Here is a 17,010-nt window from a genome sequence, read left to right as displayed (position 1 = left end):
TAGGCTGTAGTTGAGTAGAACACACCGCGGGGTATCTATCTGCCTTGTAGACGAGCATTATTCCACAGGAACAAATAATGCAAACAGTGCCAAATGACTGAGACCACGAACGCCTGTCGATTGCCACTATCCTCAGCTACAACACGTCTTCTTTTATAACCAAGTACCTATATACAGTCCACCTCCATCTCAGTCACCCTCGCAACTTGCCCTTGTCAGGATTAATCCAAGGAACTCTCCTATATAAAAGCCAGAACCAACAGAACTCCATGCCAAATCATCTGATATTCGTTCGTCATGCCCAAATTCCAAAGCCAAAGGGTCCAAAAAGGTACGTGTACATCCAATCTCTGGGTATCCAAAATACTCAGTAACATCCAATGCTTATTGTTCTTATGGTCTCGCGCTCGACGGTTCAATAACGATCTGTGGCACCTGGCTCAGCCTCAACCCTGGCCGACCTGTAGGCTCTTGGTCTTCCTGAGCCTGTGCGGCGAGGTCCTGAATGGCTGCCGACAGTCGGTTGCTGCGTGCCCTGGCTGGTCCGGGGCCTGGATAGTCTGGGGGTGGCTCGTTGAAGGGGCTGTTCCTGCCCGATAAGGCTGATACCCCAGAATTGCGACGTGAGTGCCCAGGCGTGATGTCGTCCAAGCTCACTTCGTCATAGTCGGGCGGTGGCATTCCAAAGTCGGCCAGGTCTGCGGTATCGATCATCTCGGGACTCGACCCAGCTCTTGGGGTGGCCATTGCGCTCGGTACCCGTGGTGTGTTTGCTCCAGAGTTTGCTCTCGACCGGGTTGATAATCCTGCGCTTGGCAAACCAGCACTTGGTAACCCGGCGCTGGTTAATCCTGCGCTATTTAAGCTGTAGGCGCTTCCTCCTGTCGTCAAGCTCGGTGTGTTTGGGCGGTTCGTCGTGTCGATACTGAGAGTCGCAGCACTGTGACTCCTGTCACGCCTCAGCAGGAGGCTCTCTGGTTGGGTGGACGCCCCGATACTCGCGGCATCACTGAGAAGACCAATCCGTTCGCTGTCGGTACTATTCGCCCGGATCCTAGTCCCATCTGCCCTTGCAACTCCCAAGTCGCCATACGCGACAGTGCTCACCGCTCGCGCTCTCGTTTCCTTCAACCGCTCGTGCTCGTTCCTCAGCTCCTCGATTTCCACCGTGTTTATCGCCGCCACGCTTCGACCCCGTTCCCTCAACTCCCGCATAGCTACCACATCGTTCGCCTCGCGCGCTTCCCGTCGTAACCGCCGCCTCTCCTCGCGATCGGCTAGTTGTCGACGTCTTGCCGCCCGAATCTGATAGAGAGCTTCCATTTCCTGTTCGCGCAACTCCTCCTCTTGCTCGGCCGTCGGCATCTCGACGACAACATCAATACCATCGCGCTCGCCCTCCCTGCCCAGAACCTGCTCGTTTTCTGTCGCTTTGGGTCGGTACATTGGCAATGTCATAACGCTGCGAACTGATGTGGACCGATCGACCGCCGCCAAGTTGTTGTTGGTGGCGCCATTCTGTGCTTGTGCGCCAGCCAATGCGTCCTCCAGGTTATCCTGGGCCTCTCTATTGATCTGTCGAGTTGTCGGAGAGTCGTCCTCTCGCTCTGTTGGTTTGTACTTCCCGCCTCGAGGTCCAAGGCATTTTCTCCAGAGGGACCGGGTACAGAAGTATATGATGATGAGGGCAAAGATGCCACCGAGAACAGCGCCTACGATCTGAAGATGGCGGAGACGGTAAGAATGAGACTAAAGAATCAAGGCTGTTTGGGAGGGAAAAGCCTACCTGTGCTTCTTTGGAAGGCTGCTCCTTGGTTTTCCGAGAAAGCAATCTGCGAGATTCATCTTGACCGACTGGCAGCGTTACAAAGATCGGTATTCGAAGCTGCGGAGGCATCCTCCACTATTTTTTCAGTCTCCAAGCGAACCGAGTGAGCCCAGCAGTGATACACGGTACAGCAGAATATCCAAAAAGAAACGTCGTCGATTATGCCTTGCTACGAGATGCAAAGGGTACTCCGCATTGTACTCGTTCCCGAAGTTGCGTCTCTCCGATCCAAAAAGCTCGTGCCTAGCGGATGGTTCGCTCTCAGCTCAGCTCCCACAAGGCGGATTCGTCAACAATGGCTTGGCTCTCGATGCGGGGAATCGGCGTTACCCCAGACCAAAGCGGAGGAAGTCTTGGGTGAGGCGGACGTTGACGTTATTGATGAACTGGCCGTCCTGGTGAACCAGTGAACCAAAGCAGGTCAACAGAATGAAGAATGGCGATGAGGAGTCGACAGAAACCGAAAAGCGCAATCCAAACCGGCGGCAAAGGGTTGGGTGCTTTCATCTGCGACGACAAGGCACCTGCAAGCCAAGGCTGGATGCTCATTGCGGCAAGGCTGGGCTGAAAATGCACAGGGGCTGGCCGCTTAACGCACCGTGGCCCCTGTTCCGCGCCGTTCACGCCTCGACCGAGGGCCCAGATTTCCCCACGTTGCTGTCTCACACAGCAACTGGAACCTCTGTTCTGGGCTGTCCGTTGGTGATGGTAACCGGGCCGTTGAATTGCATCTAGGAAGTGTGCCAATGGCGCTTATCTCTCTGCGTTACTCGCCATGAACGTCTCACATCAGATTCCAATGTTGGGTCGAGTTGAGGAGGGAAGATACGATATCTTCGACTCTTTGTACGATTTGATTGACCGACCCGGATTTCCTCAGGCGGGGGCAGGGTACACCTCGTGTTTGCTCGCCCGCAGCTACCGCTCGCGATGGGGTCAGGTAACCCTCATCCAACTCTGGCTCCGGCCGTCACTACATAAGGTACAATGACTGTGCATGCAGGTTTGTCAAAGGCAATGTCGATCTCGCTTCAGCCCAGTTCCGTTTCAGCTTCTGTACGATTTCAAGGCACCTCAGTTTCACCAACAATGCCTGCCGTTTCTGCGAACTCAAAATCAAAAGCCTCATTTTTTTTCTTCACTTATTATCCAGATCTCAGAGTTGGAGAACCAGCCGCCGATGATGCGCCAAGTCTGGCGCTAGCATCACTGCTAGGGAAATCCCGACAACGCTAAATCTGTTTCCCAGCCACAGACATCGACAACAATCAACAACACCGATGGAGACTTGGAGACAATGGAGATGTTTTTGTTGTCATGAGAACGGTTTTGTGGAAACTGACAACCGGCAAAAGGCCTCCAATGCTACCTCACCACATCTGCGAGAGCTGGACGATCACGGCATCATCGTCGCAAGCGGGGGTTGGAAGGACCTCTGCCGTGTGGCTGGGCCGCTGAATAGCATCCATCCTCTCACAGCGTGAGAGAGAACCTGAGGGCGACTTTGCCGTTGACAGCGCCACAGCACAGCAGAGGATCTCCACAACATGTATCACGTATCGAAACTTCCATCTGGATCTTTTCGTCGTTGAAGAAGCCGCCTTTCTGCCAGGTCTCACAAAGCCTGATCACTGATCGGCATCTCACCATATTCTGGTGTCCCTGACAGTCTGGAAGGCAGGCAGGTCTCAGATCACACACCATCATCTGTTGAAAGTGGTCAGCCCGGGCAGGCGATGAGATTTTCCTTGTGGCCCATCTTTCACGGCCGCCCGGCAGTGATCCCAACCCAGAGTCGTGGGACCGATGTGAGCTTCATCCATCATCAGATGGTGACATTGACCCCAACCGAACACCAGGTTGCAGTGAATGGAACTTGGTCAGACCAGTTGCGGCGCGGTCGGCTGCCAGCCAATGGCACTATATACACACACCCGCCACGTCGGCAAGGCCGTTGGGTTTATGGGTATCTACAGATTACACCAAACCGTTGCAATGGGGGCTATCCGTAGGTCCAGGACCTAGTTTCAACCCCTTTCCGCTTCGTGGTATTGACGGCAGGATCGACTGTGTTCTTTGACAAGTTTTGCCGAGTCAGAACTTGCTCTCATCAAATGTCCCAGCAGGGGGTTGCGTGGCCGGTGGATCTTGGGCGCGTGGTGACAGTTCACTTCAATCCCTCTGTGGTATGATAATTAGTGAGAGGCTTGTGAAAGCGTATTCTGATGTTTCACGTCGATCTAGATCTCACTTGTACATTGACAGACTTTACACTGTGCTCTCTTCGCATATGGCCGGATACAGGGCCAGCATTAAAATCAAGCACTATGAAGCCGATGCCGACAGCCCATCACCGAACCCCACCTTTCCCGAATGCGGCCGATTTCAGGGACCGGGCGGCCGGATCGGCAGGTGGGGCCCACCAATGTCTCGGCTTGTTAGCACATGCCATTGCATCATCCCTCAAAGCCGGGAGCTTTGAAAGCCAGCATCAACATCAACCCATGTGAATCCCCTCAGTTTTTGACATGCGTAGAGTTGTGTCTTGTTTGCCCGTGAAACCTGCATTGTTATATCGTCAGCCGAGCAGCTCATCTTCTTCCAGTTTGAGATTTGTTGTCCGAACCCCGCCAAACCAATTACAGCCGAGGTTGTTAACACCAACACTGTTCAACCAACAGAGGTCGCTGTATTCCAAGATGGCTACTCCAACCGCACCAGAGGATCCAATTGTGAAGGCGTTGCAAGAGTTCACTACGTATGTACTCATATCATAGCATACCATCTCTGGATTATAGTCCCTCTGACACCTCTAGTTGTGACGTCTCCGACGCCCTGATCAAGCTCAAGTACCGCAATGGCGGGTTCCTATCCGGGCTGACGATGTGGTCCCCTCAGAGACAGGACGGGGATACAAAGATTGTTGGGCCGGCGTATACGGTCCAATATGTCCCGCTGGACGATCCTAGGCCGAAGCATCCGAGTCATTATGTTAGTTTTTTCCTTTGGTTTGTGTAGGAGGAGAGGAGGGTTGCTAATATGTCAAGTAGATCGACTCTGTCCCTGCGGGAGCGGTTATCTTTGTTTCTTGCCCTCCCAAGACTCCAAATGCAGTTTATGGTGGATTGATGAGCACGAGGGCGAAGGCGAGTGGTGCCGTGGGGAGTGTGATTGATGGACGGTTTAGGGATTTGCAGGAGCAGAGGGGGCTGGGGTTTCCGGTATTTATATTGGGCTCACTGTTTTGTGACAGAGGGGCGATTGCTAATAGTGTGACAGATCTTTGCGAGGGATGTCGGAACAGCGCCTCCTGCTGAGTTGCTCAAGGTGGCGGCGGTCAATGTGCCAGTCAAACTGCAGACTGATGAGCAGGATATGACGATCAGGCCGGGGGATTACCTCATTGGTGATGTGAATGGGGCTGTGGTGCTGCCCAAGGAGTTGGCGGAGCAGGCGATTCCGCTGATGAAGAAGCAGGTGGAGGCGGATGAGAAGATGGCGGTGGAGATTGCGAAGGGGATGAGCTTTTCGGAGGCGAGTAAGATGTTTAGGCTTTGAGCTCGGCCTAAGTATTGGGGTGAGTCTTTGGTAAGAATATCTGGTGGGTACATGACCTCGAGGTGCTAATAGAACTTTTCTGGCGGTAGCTAGAATCTTAGCATGCAATAGGTATCATAGACTCATGCAGATTCATGTCGGTTGGACTTTCCTTTCAGCAGCTTTAACTTAAAGCCAAGAATATCTCCTCACGCCAAATGCCAACTCATATCTCCGCGACAACATAACCGCCTTGGAAGCCGTGAGCCAGGCCCGGTAGAAGCCATATCGTAAGCTGCAGTTCTAACCGAGTAGGCCTCTACTGACCATTCACAAGGGGCATGTATGATTACACCATTGCAACCCCCTTGGGAGCTTTGGCTAGACGGGATGTGGGATATTCGGATGCCACCGTTATGTCCGAATGATTCCAAATCCCGTCATATAGGCAGACCATCTCGGGAGTCCGGTTGCTGGTACGGTCCCGTTCATAAGTCGTACAGCAGATTTATAGTGCTTTCCCGCGGCGGTTATATTGATATTGCGGCTCCTGGCGAGATAGGCACCGCGCCCATTCGTCCCGGCGAGGAAGTATACCCCTGCTTGGCAGTCAAATGTTCGGAGAACTTATCCATACAGCCGGGAGAAATCCCACCACGCAGCGCTTCTCGGCCGGACAATTCATCACGACAGTTCGGAGTTGATCCAATCGCTTAGGTGTTGAGTGCCCGGACCCCCAATCCTAGGATATTGGAGGTGCAGTTGCTATCATTGGATAAGGGGGCAAGATGCGGTTCGTGGATGGGGGGGGTTTGGGGAGGGTTATATAAGGGGGAGGAAGGGGTTCCCTGGTCATGGAGAAGCTATCCTCCTCTGGGTAACTCTTCTCTGCCGTTCCCCGGATCTTATTAGAGACTCTCCCGGTCCTCGAGCCTTGGTTCTGCTTTGTTATACCGTCTTCGGGAAAGAAATCGATCCACAATGCAGCTGTCTTCTGTTTTGAGCCTCCTGGCTGTCGGCACGCTGGCAGCGGCCCAGGCTTCCAACAACGTCACGACTGGCAAGCTGGGTGATGCTCGGCCGGTGAGGAACAACCCCGTCATTGGTGAGGTTTGGATCGCCGAGTTCGACTCGGAAACCGTCAAGGGCACCTTCAAGGCTGTCGCTGCCCAGATCGGTATCAACTACACCATTGATATTACCGGCTTGCCAGAGGAGAACGGACCTTACAGTATGCGTGTTGTTCCTGAAGGACAAGTGATAACAGGCACTGATGAGATCTAGACTACCACATCCACGTCCGCGCTGTTCCCGAAAACGGCACATGCGCCGATACGGGCGCTCATCTCGACTCATACGTGCGTGGCCAGGAACCGCCTTGTGAGGCTTCGCTGCCTGCGACTTGCGAGGTCGGCGATCTGTCTGGGAAGTATGGCAAGGTTGCTGGGGGCCATATTCAGAAGGAGTAAGTGTTCAATCAGGCTTGCCGAGTGGAAATTGACATACTGATTGTGGTGGTGCAGATTCCATGATCCATACACTGCCACCAACATCATCCAGCTTGGGTATATTGGTAATCGTGCGGTTGTTTTCCATGATAAGAGTTCGGCGAGGGTTGCTTGCGCCAACATCAAGAAGGCGCCGGTTTCTGCGACTCCTTGAATTATGGCAGGTTGGAACGAGGAGAAATTGGACATTTTGCATACATCTGGTCGTAGACGGTGGAGGCTTTATGCGGTAGGGGTACATAGAAACCGGGGTGCGATGAGTTCGAGATCGATAAACAGTCAAAAATGAAAGAATCAGTATTCTGAATGGGTTGAGGCACATGCTGCTGTTCTTTCTGCTGGTCCTGAGTAAGGTCATGCCAGCTGATAAGGGATGAATACGCCAACAAGTCACAGCTTTTCTTTGCTGACTTTGACTCGGAAAAGATTTGAAAGATTCCCAATACCACCCGTTAGGTGCTCGCCTTATCAGCAATCCGCCGACTCATCTAATTGAAAATCCCGATGATAGCTACCACATGCTGTAAAACGCTCCAACATGAAGACCCAAATGACTTTTGCAAGTCAGATGGTACCTAGTTGGTTACTTAATTAAGTATTTCCCCCCACTCGATAGTTCCACATGTTACAAGCCAGAGTAAGAGCAAACACTTTGTATGGTACGTTATGCCTTGCTGCCTTGTGATCGACCTTAGGGCACCGCCCACCTTAGCCACCCTGCAAAAGAACACAAATTTCAAATGAGCAGCTGGGAGTTTTTTTTTGGCTGCCATCTGGTACAGATGACAGGTTTGCCAGGAATGGTGAGCCTATACAGTTTGTTCGACCTCCTGGCCTCCATTTGCGCGTGACAGCAGCATCTGTTCAACTTTTTGTATGACTGATTACCTAGGGCTGTTTTCGAATATTTCTATCTCGAAACCCTTAACTTTTCCCTCGACTCCCACACAGAAAAGAAACCGCCACTAGATACCCATCAGGTTGACATACAACGACCAAAATAATGACCTCTACATCTACACCACCCAACCTCCCCAACTACTCCAAAAGTTATCTCCCCAAGAGAGCGCAAATCCCCCCTCTCAAAGTCTACCCACCTCCCCAGCTCCCAGAGCCGCACAATGAACTCCTCCCGCTCAGCTACGAGCTCCACCAAGACAACACTCCGAAAAAACGCGTCCTGCTCCTCATCCCAACCATGAACGCCGACAAAGGCCAGCTCATGGAAACCCAGCTCCGGAAGCGTCTCCCACATAACACCGAAATCTACTGCCTTGGCTTCGAGGGCGCGTCCTCAGGCGTGGGTGAGCAGCCCTACAACGAAGCGGGAATGACCGGGGCGTTCAACAGGATTGACCGTGGCATGATCCTGAACCGAGTAAGTCCTCAGATAATCGAGTTGGTTGTCAAGCGCCGTATCACGACCATCATCTACGCGGCTATCGAGAGCTTTATTACTAGGCCTGGTTGGCCCCCTGCTAGACCTGGGGAGGGCGCTATCAAGGAGCCGGTGGATTACGCTTATATTGTGTTGTACAACCCCGTGACGGGTGTGGTGAAGACGGGGGTGTCCGAGGGGGTGGAGGTGCCGAGGGCGTATTTTAAGGAGGCGCAAAAGTACGGGTTTAGTGACCCGGTTAATGAGGACTTGATCAAGACGTTTGGGGGGGAGAAGGGGCAGAGGGAGGTGCCTGAGGAGGCTGTGGGGAACCATGGGAAGGTTACGGTCGGGGAGATTATGGCGGCGAATATTCGGGATCTGGACAAGAGGAACTGGCAGAAGCTTCTGACGAATGAAAAGGCATGCCGGTATAGGTTGATAGAGGATACGTTGGAGAAGATGGATATTCCGTGGTAAGGGGAACTCACCATGCCTGGGTGTATTGTTGTCATATAAGGGATCCCTAGGTACACGAAATACAAATCAGCCTAGGTAACCACTCCTATGAGAATCTGTCTAACCAAATCCTAGCTGAAACTCTTTCAACATCAAAAAGTACGAACATTTTTACCAACAACATGACCCATCTCCGTGCCCTCCTCCTTCACCATCTGCTCCTTCGTGTTCCCAGCCCCCCTCCACAACCCCTTCCACCCCTGATCTTCTAATGTCCATTTCTTCACTCGTTTCCAACAAGCAACAATAGCATCACTGTTTCCGAGCCACACCCTCCAAAGAATAACAATGAGGATCGTCGCCGGGAGGGTGGTGACCCAATAAATCCACATTTTCCCCGATACCTGCCACTCCCCGTCATCGCCGTAGTTGAAAAAGGTTGTGCTGAAGAGGGACTGATTTTGTTAGTTAATAAGCGTGGTTTAGCTTGAAGGGGTGGGAGGGGGCTTACGGAGAAGAATGTTGCTGGGAGGAAGACCATGGTGAGAAGGGCTATGCTCTTGAGCACCGAGTTGTCTTGCATGGTGAGGTTGTTGAAGGCCTGTTTGGATTTTTGGTCAGTGGAAAGTTTCTTGACGCTATATACCTCCAGTGTGAACAAGGCTCAGCTGACCGTGTTGATCTCATTCTTGAGTCGTTCCCTGTTACTGTCGGCTCGTAGTTTCAAGTTTTTGAGTAGAGAGATTTGGAACTGTGCATATTGGATGGCCTGGTCTTTGTAAGTTTGTGTCAAGTAAATTGGGGTTGTCGCCTCTCTGGAAGCAGAAGTGGCTGCTGCCATGGGAGGAGGCCGGGATGGGAAAGAGTCGTGAATCATCATTCGGCATCTTTGCAAGTCTTTGAGGGTGTCAATGGTCGCTTCAAGAACTTCTGAGGAATGGATGGCGTGACGGGACATCTCGTGGACCTCACTGAAGATGGCGCCGGTTCGCATGCGACTCTGCAGAAGAAACAGACTGTCAGCCATGGGGAGAATATAATGGTCGTCTACTGATAAGAGGCACCCACCTTCTCCATTTGACGGACCGGGTCTCGGATTCGCCAGACAGAGATGTCGGAATACACGATTATCTGATCGATGAGACTGGTGTGCATTGCCAAGGGATCGTGAAAGTTGATTTGCCCCGATAGTGACGCTTTTTGAAGAAGGCAAATAAGTTGCTCAGGGAAGTCCGAAGGTGTGTCGACAATTAAAACCTGGTGCTTGTCTGGGTAGTCCCATCGGGTAAAATAAGTTGTTTCGAACCAATTGTAGCCTTTCTCGCCACTGGTGGCATACTCGGGGAGGTTGTCATGGGCTTCCTCGACTTTTTGGACCATTTTGATGAGGACGCGGAACCATGTTGCTTAAACAGCTCATCAGCTGGGGAGCAAGACGAATGAACAAAAGAGAAGGGGCAAGTTACTAAGTCCGATCATGCGCTTTTGGGAGGAGGTCTCGTCATAGGTTACCTGGCTGCCAAAGAAGCCATTCAGGTCAAAACAGGTCTTAGTGCCAACAAAAGCAGGGACTTGGAAATGCTCTAGAGCTCGGTCGCGACGTGAGCCTATGTCGGGGTAGTTGTCATGGTCTAGGAAGCTGGAATGGAGTTTAGACACCATGTTGCTATCATGAAAAAAATATGGGAGCACTCACACATAACACTGTTGGGGAAGATTGATCTGGGAGTTTTGGTTAGCTCACCCAAACACTCGACAGTGGCATCAAATGAGACAGAAGATTGACTTACACTTTCGGGGCTAAAATTAGATGTGCTTGTTGTCCATTCCCTCCCTCCCAAGGCTTGAAGCAAATCAGTACCCGACCCCAGCCATCCTTCAGATCACGACTACTTACAGGGCTGGAGTATTCTCATTTTTGGTTTCAATGTCATGTTTTGCCTATCACCGGTCCTCAATGACATCCATGCGAGATAGCCACAATCAGACAAATGTTATTCATTGAAAATGACGAACAAAGTTGACTTGTTCTAAAATGAAGGTTTTGAATGAATGGTTTCATACGTACGTTCTTCTCAGCTGGCCGACGATTTCAGATGGCAAAGTGGGACGAGAGATGAGGCTCTTTCTGCACTGCCCAGTGGCAGCGCAGCTTATAGTGGTAGCAAGTAGCCTATCGTAACGGGCCACAATATGTCGGGCAACCTTGTGGATGCACATATCATGCGGGCAAAGGTCCCCTGCAATGAGAAGTTAGGCATGCAGTTGCATACATCAAAAAGTCAACCATCAAATATTGGATGTTTTATTGATGGTTACCGATTCAAGGCAGGCACAAGCAATAAATCACATAAGCTAAGTTAGGTTAAACACGCGGCCTTTGGTTTGGATTGTGCAGTGGTAGTTCAGTGGGTTAATTAATCACAGTCAACAACAAATTGAATTTTGACAGTTGGCAAGGTGGAATGCTTGGCAGAAGGAAGGTGGCCAGCATCTTGGACACCAACCTGACCGTGTGTCAGTTGCACCCAAGTGGCAACCTGAAAGCAGCACCAATTCAGTTTTCCTGACTGGGCAGTTCTACAAAGGCAATTACTCGGGACGAGGCCGAGGAGACGTGACTGTCTACAACAGCATTGAGAAGCAGGCGACCATAGAGGTAAACTGGTTTCTGTGGAAGGAGCACAAGACGCATGCATATTGAGCTTCTGTTAAGAGCGGTAGTCGAGAGGCCGAATTCGCCGTACTAAATTTGGGGGGGGTGCTAACAGTCTTCCCTCAGCGGGTGTGGGCAGATGAGAGAAGATTGCTCCTTGCATGATCGAGCTCCAGTTGATGTCAAGAATGACAGAGCAGACTCGAATGTCGTGGGCAGAAGATGAAAGCACACTTGGGAGTGCTTTAAAGGAAGGTGTTTTCTTGTATATAGCTGCTTATTCAAATAATCTTTGTGCATCCCTTTTAATACAAGACATCCCACAACTGTGAAGAGAAGGAAACCGGAAAAATGATAACACCCACATGTCAGATGGTAACGAATTTCATCCGACAAAATAACCCAATTTCGAGATAAAGAAATACTGACATCCAAAAGACCAGAATTGAACGAAAAGCAAACCGGTTATACTCCAGTCCATATAAAACATGTTTTGCACATCAGGTGTCAATGACACTTCCGAATTCTGCGATGACGGCATCAATAGAATTCATGAAGAGGACCAGATTACGTTCGATCTCGACTGCCCGGGCAGGGACATAATTTCGAACTTCGTAGTAGAATGGCTAAAAGAATTTCGAGAGTCAGCATGAAACAGACAGCTACCAAAAATCAGGAAGAGAGGAGGGACAGGAAGTGAGAGTGGAAAAATACCTGAGACTCCACTTTCAGATTCCTCAAAGCCGTGAGGGTTGCAGACCCAAGGCCCGGGATAGTGCACGGGTTGACGGTACTCGCTGTAGATAACCTGCTAAACGCCCCGGTGATTTCGATGGTCCCTTTGGCCACGTAGCTATCAATCTCCTTTCCAGCCTCTTCCTCGGCCGGAATGGTGGCATTGAGTGGTTCAAGGGTGACGACGGCCCGCGAAGTCTCCAGAAAGTTTGCTGTAACTCGATCCAGAATAGGGATGACTTTTGCTAGTGGTCCCGTCCCGAAGAGAGTGTACAGGAGACAACTGAGGTCATTGACCTGCCCCACTTCTCTTCGGAGCTCTAGTGCATCAGTCCAGTAATTGTAGACCCTTGTGATGGTGTCTTGGGCTTCGGCTGGTGCCTGTGCTGAGACGCTTACAGCGGTGATGGCGGAGATCAAAAGGGTTGAAATTGAAACCATCTTGAGGTTTTTTGATGTGAAAGAAAAAAAAAACGCACGGCGTGCTGGCTTAAGAATACCCTACTGACAAAAGAAGAAGGCATAGAAACAGGTGAGTCCAGGTATTTATTGTTGGCCATCTTTGAGATCCATCGGGCGTCTGGTTATCCATCAGTCAGGTAAGATGATACAAGACGCATCATCCGAGACTTCTCGTTTCCGACGCCTCTGGGGCTCCTGCCCTCATCCGAAACTTCCCACTTCCGATATCATCACTCCAAATCAATGGTGCAACACCAAGTAAGCCACACAAGTCATAATCAAAGCCAATTATCTGTGCAGTCTTGATCTCTATGATCAAGTGGCTGCTTATCCCAAGTGGAAGGTGCAATGTGGTGGGAATCCAAGCATTCAGCAGCCGTAACACTTCTCCCACGCACGATGATCCTTCTTTCCGCTTTTCAATTCTGGTCTCAACTTCCGTAAATCGAACTCTACTTCTCTCGCGAAGAGGCGATTGCTCACCAGACTAATAGATCACTCGTAATCAAGTATCACAAAAGCCGCCACCGACTCACTTAAGCGAGAAAAAGCCGGCTGTGAGTTGTTTCGGCACGAAAGTATGTATGTAGATGTCACTGACAGAAGAGGTTTGTACAGCATTAGCGGCTTAGACATTACTAGCGAAATAACATGGAAGTCAGGAGAGTTTTGTGTTCTAAAACCAGTCAGTATCCATGCGTCTTTATCACCCCCCTTTGCCGTCGGGAGGTCAGCCATCGGTTTATTGTACCATTATGAGGCCCTATACAACAAGAAAATATCAACATCCTCGATGATGTTGGCTGCAAGACCGCAGGAACCTTTCCATGTCCAGCTGGGGTTCTCTGTGGATTTCTCAATGGTGCACGAAAGTATCTGTGAAGACTCATCGAAACGTAGATCTGAACTTCCTTCAAGACATCACTCATCCCCTTTCCAAGGTTTGGGGCAACAGTACAGAGATTAATCAAGCCTCCTAGCTCGATCATGGCATCCAAAGCGTCGTTCACTTGGAGAGTTGCTCTGCCAATATAAGTCAAGATAGCTTAGCGGTCATAGCCGCCAGGTCAGTCTTATTGAGTGGCTGACGCCCTTCGATTTTCGGCCCGAATTCTAGGTACCTGGCAGTTATCGCACCATGAAAGACACTTCAGAGCGAAAGTCCCGCCTGGGGTAACACAGACTGAAGCCCATTTGAAATCCCTTCAATGACTACCCTAGAGCAAGGCCAGTCCCCAGCCATGATTCCTGGTACAGAGACGAACACCACTGATTTTGCCATCGTCACTATCACAAGTCTATTTGCGTGCTAAGAGGTCTGATTCGGCCCCGAATTCGATCTAATGTGTTGGAATGACACGGACATCAACCTGCTGTGTTGGATAGGTACCTTAACTTTGGTGATTGTCTTAATTCGCAAGCAAAAAGAGACCTACAACGTGGTTGGGCAGTTTGTCAAGATATTATCAGGTAATGGCCCCTTGAAGGCAATTTATATGAAACGAAAACTGCAACGAAAGGTCTAACAGCCTAAAGTCTCGTGTCCCGCCTGTCACCCCCCACCACCCTATATGCTTTTCCGCGCCCATACAATTATCGATCAAACTGGAATAGGGCTTGAATAAACCTGGATGGCTGCCTCAATATTGCTCTCGAAAGTGAACAATAATCCTCCAATATTCCGTTCTGCAGTAGGATGAAAAGACGCAAGGGACAAGTAAAACGGCTACATAAAAGTTGAGAAACCCCTGTCAGCACATTGTCCACACTTCCCAAAAACACCGAGGAAAATAATGGGACGAGGGTAAAACAGCTTACCCTAGAAACCGCCTTCACATCCTGCAAAGCCTTCTTGATCTTAGTTCCCAGCATCGGGAGAGTGCAAAGATTAGCTGTCCCCGTCTTGGTCATTCTGTCGAAGGCTGTACCAATTTCGATGGTTGCCGCACCCAGGAAGTATACAGTCTTGTTGCCTGCGGCGGCCTCTTCCGGAATATTGAGGTTCAGTGGAGGCTGAAAGTTGACAATTTGCTTGTAGGCATCGAAGATTCCCTTGATCCTTTCCAAAGTGGGCACAATCTTGGTGTAGGGCCCCATGTTCACGGCGTACTGAGCACAGCTGAGAGTACCGATTTCATCAGTCTGAGCTCGGAGAGCAAGAGCTTCGTTGAAGTATTCCTGAGTCTTGTCGACCGCAGTTTGCGCGTTTGGGGACGCCTGTGCTGAGACACAGCCCACGGCGGCAAGGGCAGACAAGAAAACAGTCAAAAGACGGATCATCTTTGCTTGGGGGGTTACTGCGGAAGGCGAAGGCAGAATAAGTCGGTCCCGTGAAATTGTCGATAGGATGATGTTTCAATTCGTTGTGATCCACAGAAGTGAAGCAGTCGGTTGTATCAAGAGGTCTAAGGCTTCTTATAGACGCATCGCAGACTCTCGAATCAGTAGTCGATCTGCCCAGTATTCGATGTTCACCTCTTCTGAAATTCTTGAGACATGAAATCAGGTTTCCCGACATACCTTACCAACCTCGCCACTGGAGACTGGAGAAAGGGCCCTCTATCAGTCAGTATCCCCTCATACTGTTGGGGGGGCACAATTCGCTAAGCAAAAGACTCTACTGGCCGGGCTGAAGTCTCACGAAAGCCACCGAGCCGGTTGGTAGATCTGTGGGTATCTCAAAGGATGCACCCGTGACCACCATAGACGAAAACCTCGAATTGGTGGCTTTGAGTGTGTGTGGGACAGAAGCCTACCCAACCTGCGAATATTTGATGCTTTCCTAGGTACCTTTGACTCGAGGTTCCTGGAAAGGTAGGTGGTGCAGGCCGTATGACCCTTAAGATCTCTTGGGATCTCGCCAGACCGGCCGGGATCGTTTCGTTCAAGGGCCTGAAAGTGTTGATTGTTGGGCCGGAAACGAGCAGTGTTCCAAATATTTCACGACAGGGATAACTTTGGTAAAGGTCCCTTGTCTGATAACATACCTAGGCAGGTAAAGAGGGCAGCTGAAAGTGTTGGGAGCTTCAAGTCTGGTGGTGTCGCCTTGTAAAGCCGCGATGCTGTCGAGAACGTAGGTTGTTGGGCATCTGGCGAGGCTTTCGATAGGGCACTTGTGATGACAACAGCCGAATGCGAGAAAGTAGATATGCACACGATCATGATTTATTCGGGCCTGGAACTTTCCTTTCCGAAGCCACCAAGACGCTGGAGGGCGATTGCAGACATCCGGGACAGATCTTTGCAGATTTCCCATCATCGACCGCATGAATAACGCTAGTGACTCCCGTCTCTTGTGTACCTTGAAGAAAAGGCGCAAAATAGTGTCGGATAAAGTTTTGGCGTGGAAATAAGAGGTCAATCCCCAACATGCTGTGGAAGTGTTGTTGGTTGGCCGTGGCGAGCATCATCCCACATGGGAGAGCGGACAAACTACCCAGGTAAGCAGGTAGGTAGGAGGGCAGCGCCTTCCAAAGATTGGCCAATTCCACGGTTAAGACAAAGCATTGTGATAATAAAGATGGCAAATAATATTTCGCTTTCACTATGTTAACTGGGTACTCAATGTACCCCCTATGTGGCTAGAATGCCATGGAAGCGTGTAGTTACAATCAATATCCTTCCCTCGCCATATGCCGATGTTTTGATTTACGGAAGAATTCCAACAACCGGAGAATACGCCGCAATAGCAAGAGCAAGCAACTCCTGAACCGTATTGTATTGCACTGCCTGCGGGTCTCCCTGGAAAGGTGTGAGTGGAAATATACTGAGGTAAAACTCCTGTGATTGTAACAAGGTTAGCGCTGCTTCCGATAAGTGATGCGTATTTACTAGTGATCGTTGAAACCGGACAAGAAAAGGTGTATTGAGAATCAACTCACCAGAACAACAATGCTCAACTGCTCCAGAGGCGTGCGAATAGCCTGTGCAGCAGACGGGACTAGGGAGCAGGCATTGAGCTGTCCCTTGCCGCTCAGCCTGGTAAGACTGCGTACGAAAGACGACGTCACCCCTCCAAGCTTGGCTGTAATGCTTGTAGAGACTGCGAAGTCGGCTGAAGTGCAGACTGAATCGTTCAGGGGGGTGAGTGAGCGCATCACTGGATTAGCGACAAGCAAACCGGCCTTGATGTCCTCCAAGATTGGAAGAATCGCTGTGAAGGGACCAGTGCGAGTGAGATACTGGGCACAGCTAAGAGAATTGAGCTTCTGTGCCTCGATCTGAAGTTTGGTAGCGTTGGCTTGCAGTGCGGCGATAGTGTCGAGAACATATTGGCCGGTTGTTCCTGGTGTTTGCGCAGATACGCCCATGAATGTAAGAGCGGAAAAGAAAATAGCTAGAAGGCGAACCATTTTGTTGCAGGTGTACAGGGTTGGCGACGCTGTCTGAAAAGTACACAAAACAATAGCAGAGAGGTAACTAGTTTGGTTATTCAAAATGTGCGAAG

At 50.5% G+C, this 17,010-nt stretch overlaps 9 protein-coding genes across 9 annotated transcripts; 3 read left to right on the top strand and 6 right to left on the bottom strand.

Moving 5' to 3' along the window:
• Positions 1 to 393: 393 nt before the first annotated feature.
• Positions 394 to 3,170, bottom strand: QC762_106320 (uncharacterized protein; the record flags this gene model as incomplete). The annotated part of the gene is made up of 2 exons (XM_062885028.1): positions 1,787 to 3,170; positions 394 to 1,719 (listed from the first exon to the last, which is right to left on the bottom strand). Exons 1-2 carry the CDS (start codon positions 1,895 to 1,897, stop codon positions 394 to 396), a joined length of 1,437 nt encoding a protein of 478 aa, XP_062747959.1. The 5' UTR covers positions 1,898 to 3,170.
• QC762_106310 (uncharacterized protein) lies at positions 681 to 5,386 on the top strand (the record flags this gene model as incomplete). Its single annotated transcript, XM_062885027.1, has 4 exons — positions 681 to 4,586; positions 4,645 to 4,819; positions 4,879 to 5,049; positions 5,108 to 5,386. The coding sequence occupies exons 1-4, from the start codon at positions 4,357 to 4,359 to the stop codon at positions 5,384 to 5,386; spliced, it is 855 nt and encodes a 284-aa protein (XP_062747958.1). The 5' UTR covers positions 681 to 4,356.
• A 960-nt stretch (positions 5,387 to 6,346) lies between these two features.
• QC762_106300 (uncharacterized protein) lies at positions 6,347 to 7,027 on the top strand (the record flags this gene model as incomplete). Its single annotated transcript, XM_062885026.1, has 3 exons — positions 6,347 to 6,596; positions 6,650 to 6,830; positions 6,889 to 7,027. 3 exons carry the CDS (start codon positions 6,347 to 6,349, stop codon positions 7,025 to 7,027), a joined length of 570 nt encoding a protein of 189 aa, XP_062747957.1.
• Positions 7,028 to 7,876: 849 nt separating this feature from the next.
• On the top strand, positions 7,877 to 8,731 carry QC762_106290 (uncharacterized protein; the record flags this gene model as incomplete). The annotated part of the gene is made up of 1 exon (XM_062885025.1): positions 7,877 to 8,731. One exon carries the CDS (start codon positions 7,877 to 7,879, stop codon positions 8,729 to 8,731), a length of 855 nt encoding a protein of 284 aa, XP_062747956.1.
• Positions 8,578 to 10,804, bottom strand: QC762_106280 (uncharacterized protein). The gene is made up of 8 exons (XM_062885024.1): positions 10,608 to 10,804; positions 10,501 to 10,553; positions 10,407 to 10,432; positions 10,177 to 10,349; positions 9,779 to 10,116; positions 9,384 to 9,710; positions 9,222 to 9,311; positions 8,578 to 9,165 (listed from the first exon to the last, which is right to left on the bottom strand). The coding sequence occupies exons 1-8, from the start codon at positions 10,672 to 10,674 to the stop codon at positions 8,863 to 8,865; spliced, it is 1,377 nt and encodes a 458-aa protein (XP_062747955.1). The 5' UTR covers positions 10,675 to 10,804; the 3' UTR covers positions 8,578 to 8,862.
• A 776-nt stretch (positions 10,805 to 11,580) lies between these two features.
• Positions 11,581 to 12,661, bottom strand: QC762_106270 (uncharacterized protein; the record flags this gene model as incomplete). The annotated part of the gene is given in 3 exon segments (XM_062885023.1): positions 11,581 to 11,992; positions 12,081 to 12,602; positions 12,611 to 12,661. Coding segments are annotated over 3 exon segments (699 nt in total). The 3' UTR covers positions 11,581 to 11,866.
• Positions 12,662 to 13,864: 1,203 nt separating this feature from the next.
• On the bottom strand, positions 13,865 to 14,843 carry QC762_106263 (uncharacterized protein; the record flags this gene model as incomplete). Its single annotated transcript, XM_062885022.1, has 3 exons — positions 13,865 to 13,936; positions 14,000 to 14,289; positions 14,382 to 14,843. 2 exons carry the CDS (start codon positions 14,841 to 14,843, stop codon positions 14,164 to 14,166), a joined length of 588 nt encoding a protein of 195 aa, XP_062747953.1. The 3' UTR covers positions 13,865 to 13,936; positions 14,000 to 14,163.
• Positions 14,844 to 14,978: 135 nt separating this feature from the next.
• On the bottom strand, positions 14,979 to 15,725 carry QC762_0004120 (uncharacterized protein; the record flags this gene model as incomplete). The annotated part of the gene is made up of 2 exons (XM_062882796.1): positions 14,979 to 15,016; positions 15,551 to 15,725. 2 exons carry the CDS (start codon positions 15,723 to 15,725, stop codon positions 14,979 to 14,981), a joined length of 213 nt encoding a protein of 70 aa, XP_062747952.1.
• A 358-nt stretch (positions 15,726 to 16,083) lies between these two features.
• Positions 16,084 to 16,915, bottom strand: QC762_0004110 (uncharacterized protein; the record flags this gene model as incomplete). Its single annotated transcript, XM_062882795.1, has 3 exons — positions 16,084 to 16,101; positions 16,173 to 16,343; positions 16,445 to 16,915. The coding sequence occupies 2 exons, from the start codon at positions 16,913 to 16,915 to the stop codon at positions 16,212 to 16,214; spliced, it is 603 nt and encodes a 200-aa protein (XP_062747951.1). The 3' UTR covers positions 16,084 to 16,101; positions 16,173 to 16,211.
• Positions 16,916 to 17,010: the final 95 nt, after the last annotated feature.

This window comes from Podospora pseudocomata (assembly GCF_035222375.1).
Source record: "Podospora pseudocomata strain CBS 415.72m chromosome 1 map unlocalized CBS415.72m_1, whole genome shotgun sequence".
Taxonomy (NCBI): Eukaryota; Fungi; Ascomycota; class Sordariomycetes; order Sordariales; family Podosporaceae; genus Podospora; species Podospora pseudocomata.
Note: the sequence above shows the minus strand (reverse complement) of the source record. Positions and strands in the feature narration are given on the sequence as shown.

Coding starts and splice junctions, on each gene's coding strand:
- QC762_106280 (XM_062885024.1), bottom strand. CDS start 10,674: ATGTCATTGAGGACCGGTGATAGGCAAAACATGACATTGAAACCAAAA. Junction 10,350..10,406: donor CTTCCCCAACAGTGTTATGT/GTGAGTGCTCCC, acceptor ACTCCATTCCAG/CTTCCTAGACCATGACAACT. Junction 9,166..9,221: donor TCCCAGCAACATTCTTCTCC/GTAAGCCCCCTC, acceptor TAACAAAATCAG/TCCCTCTTCAGCACAACCTT.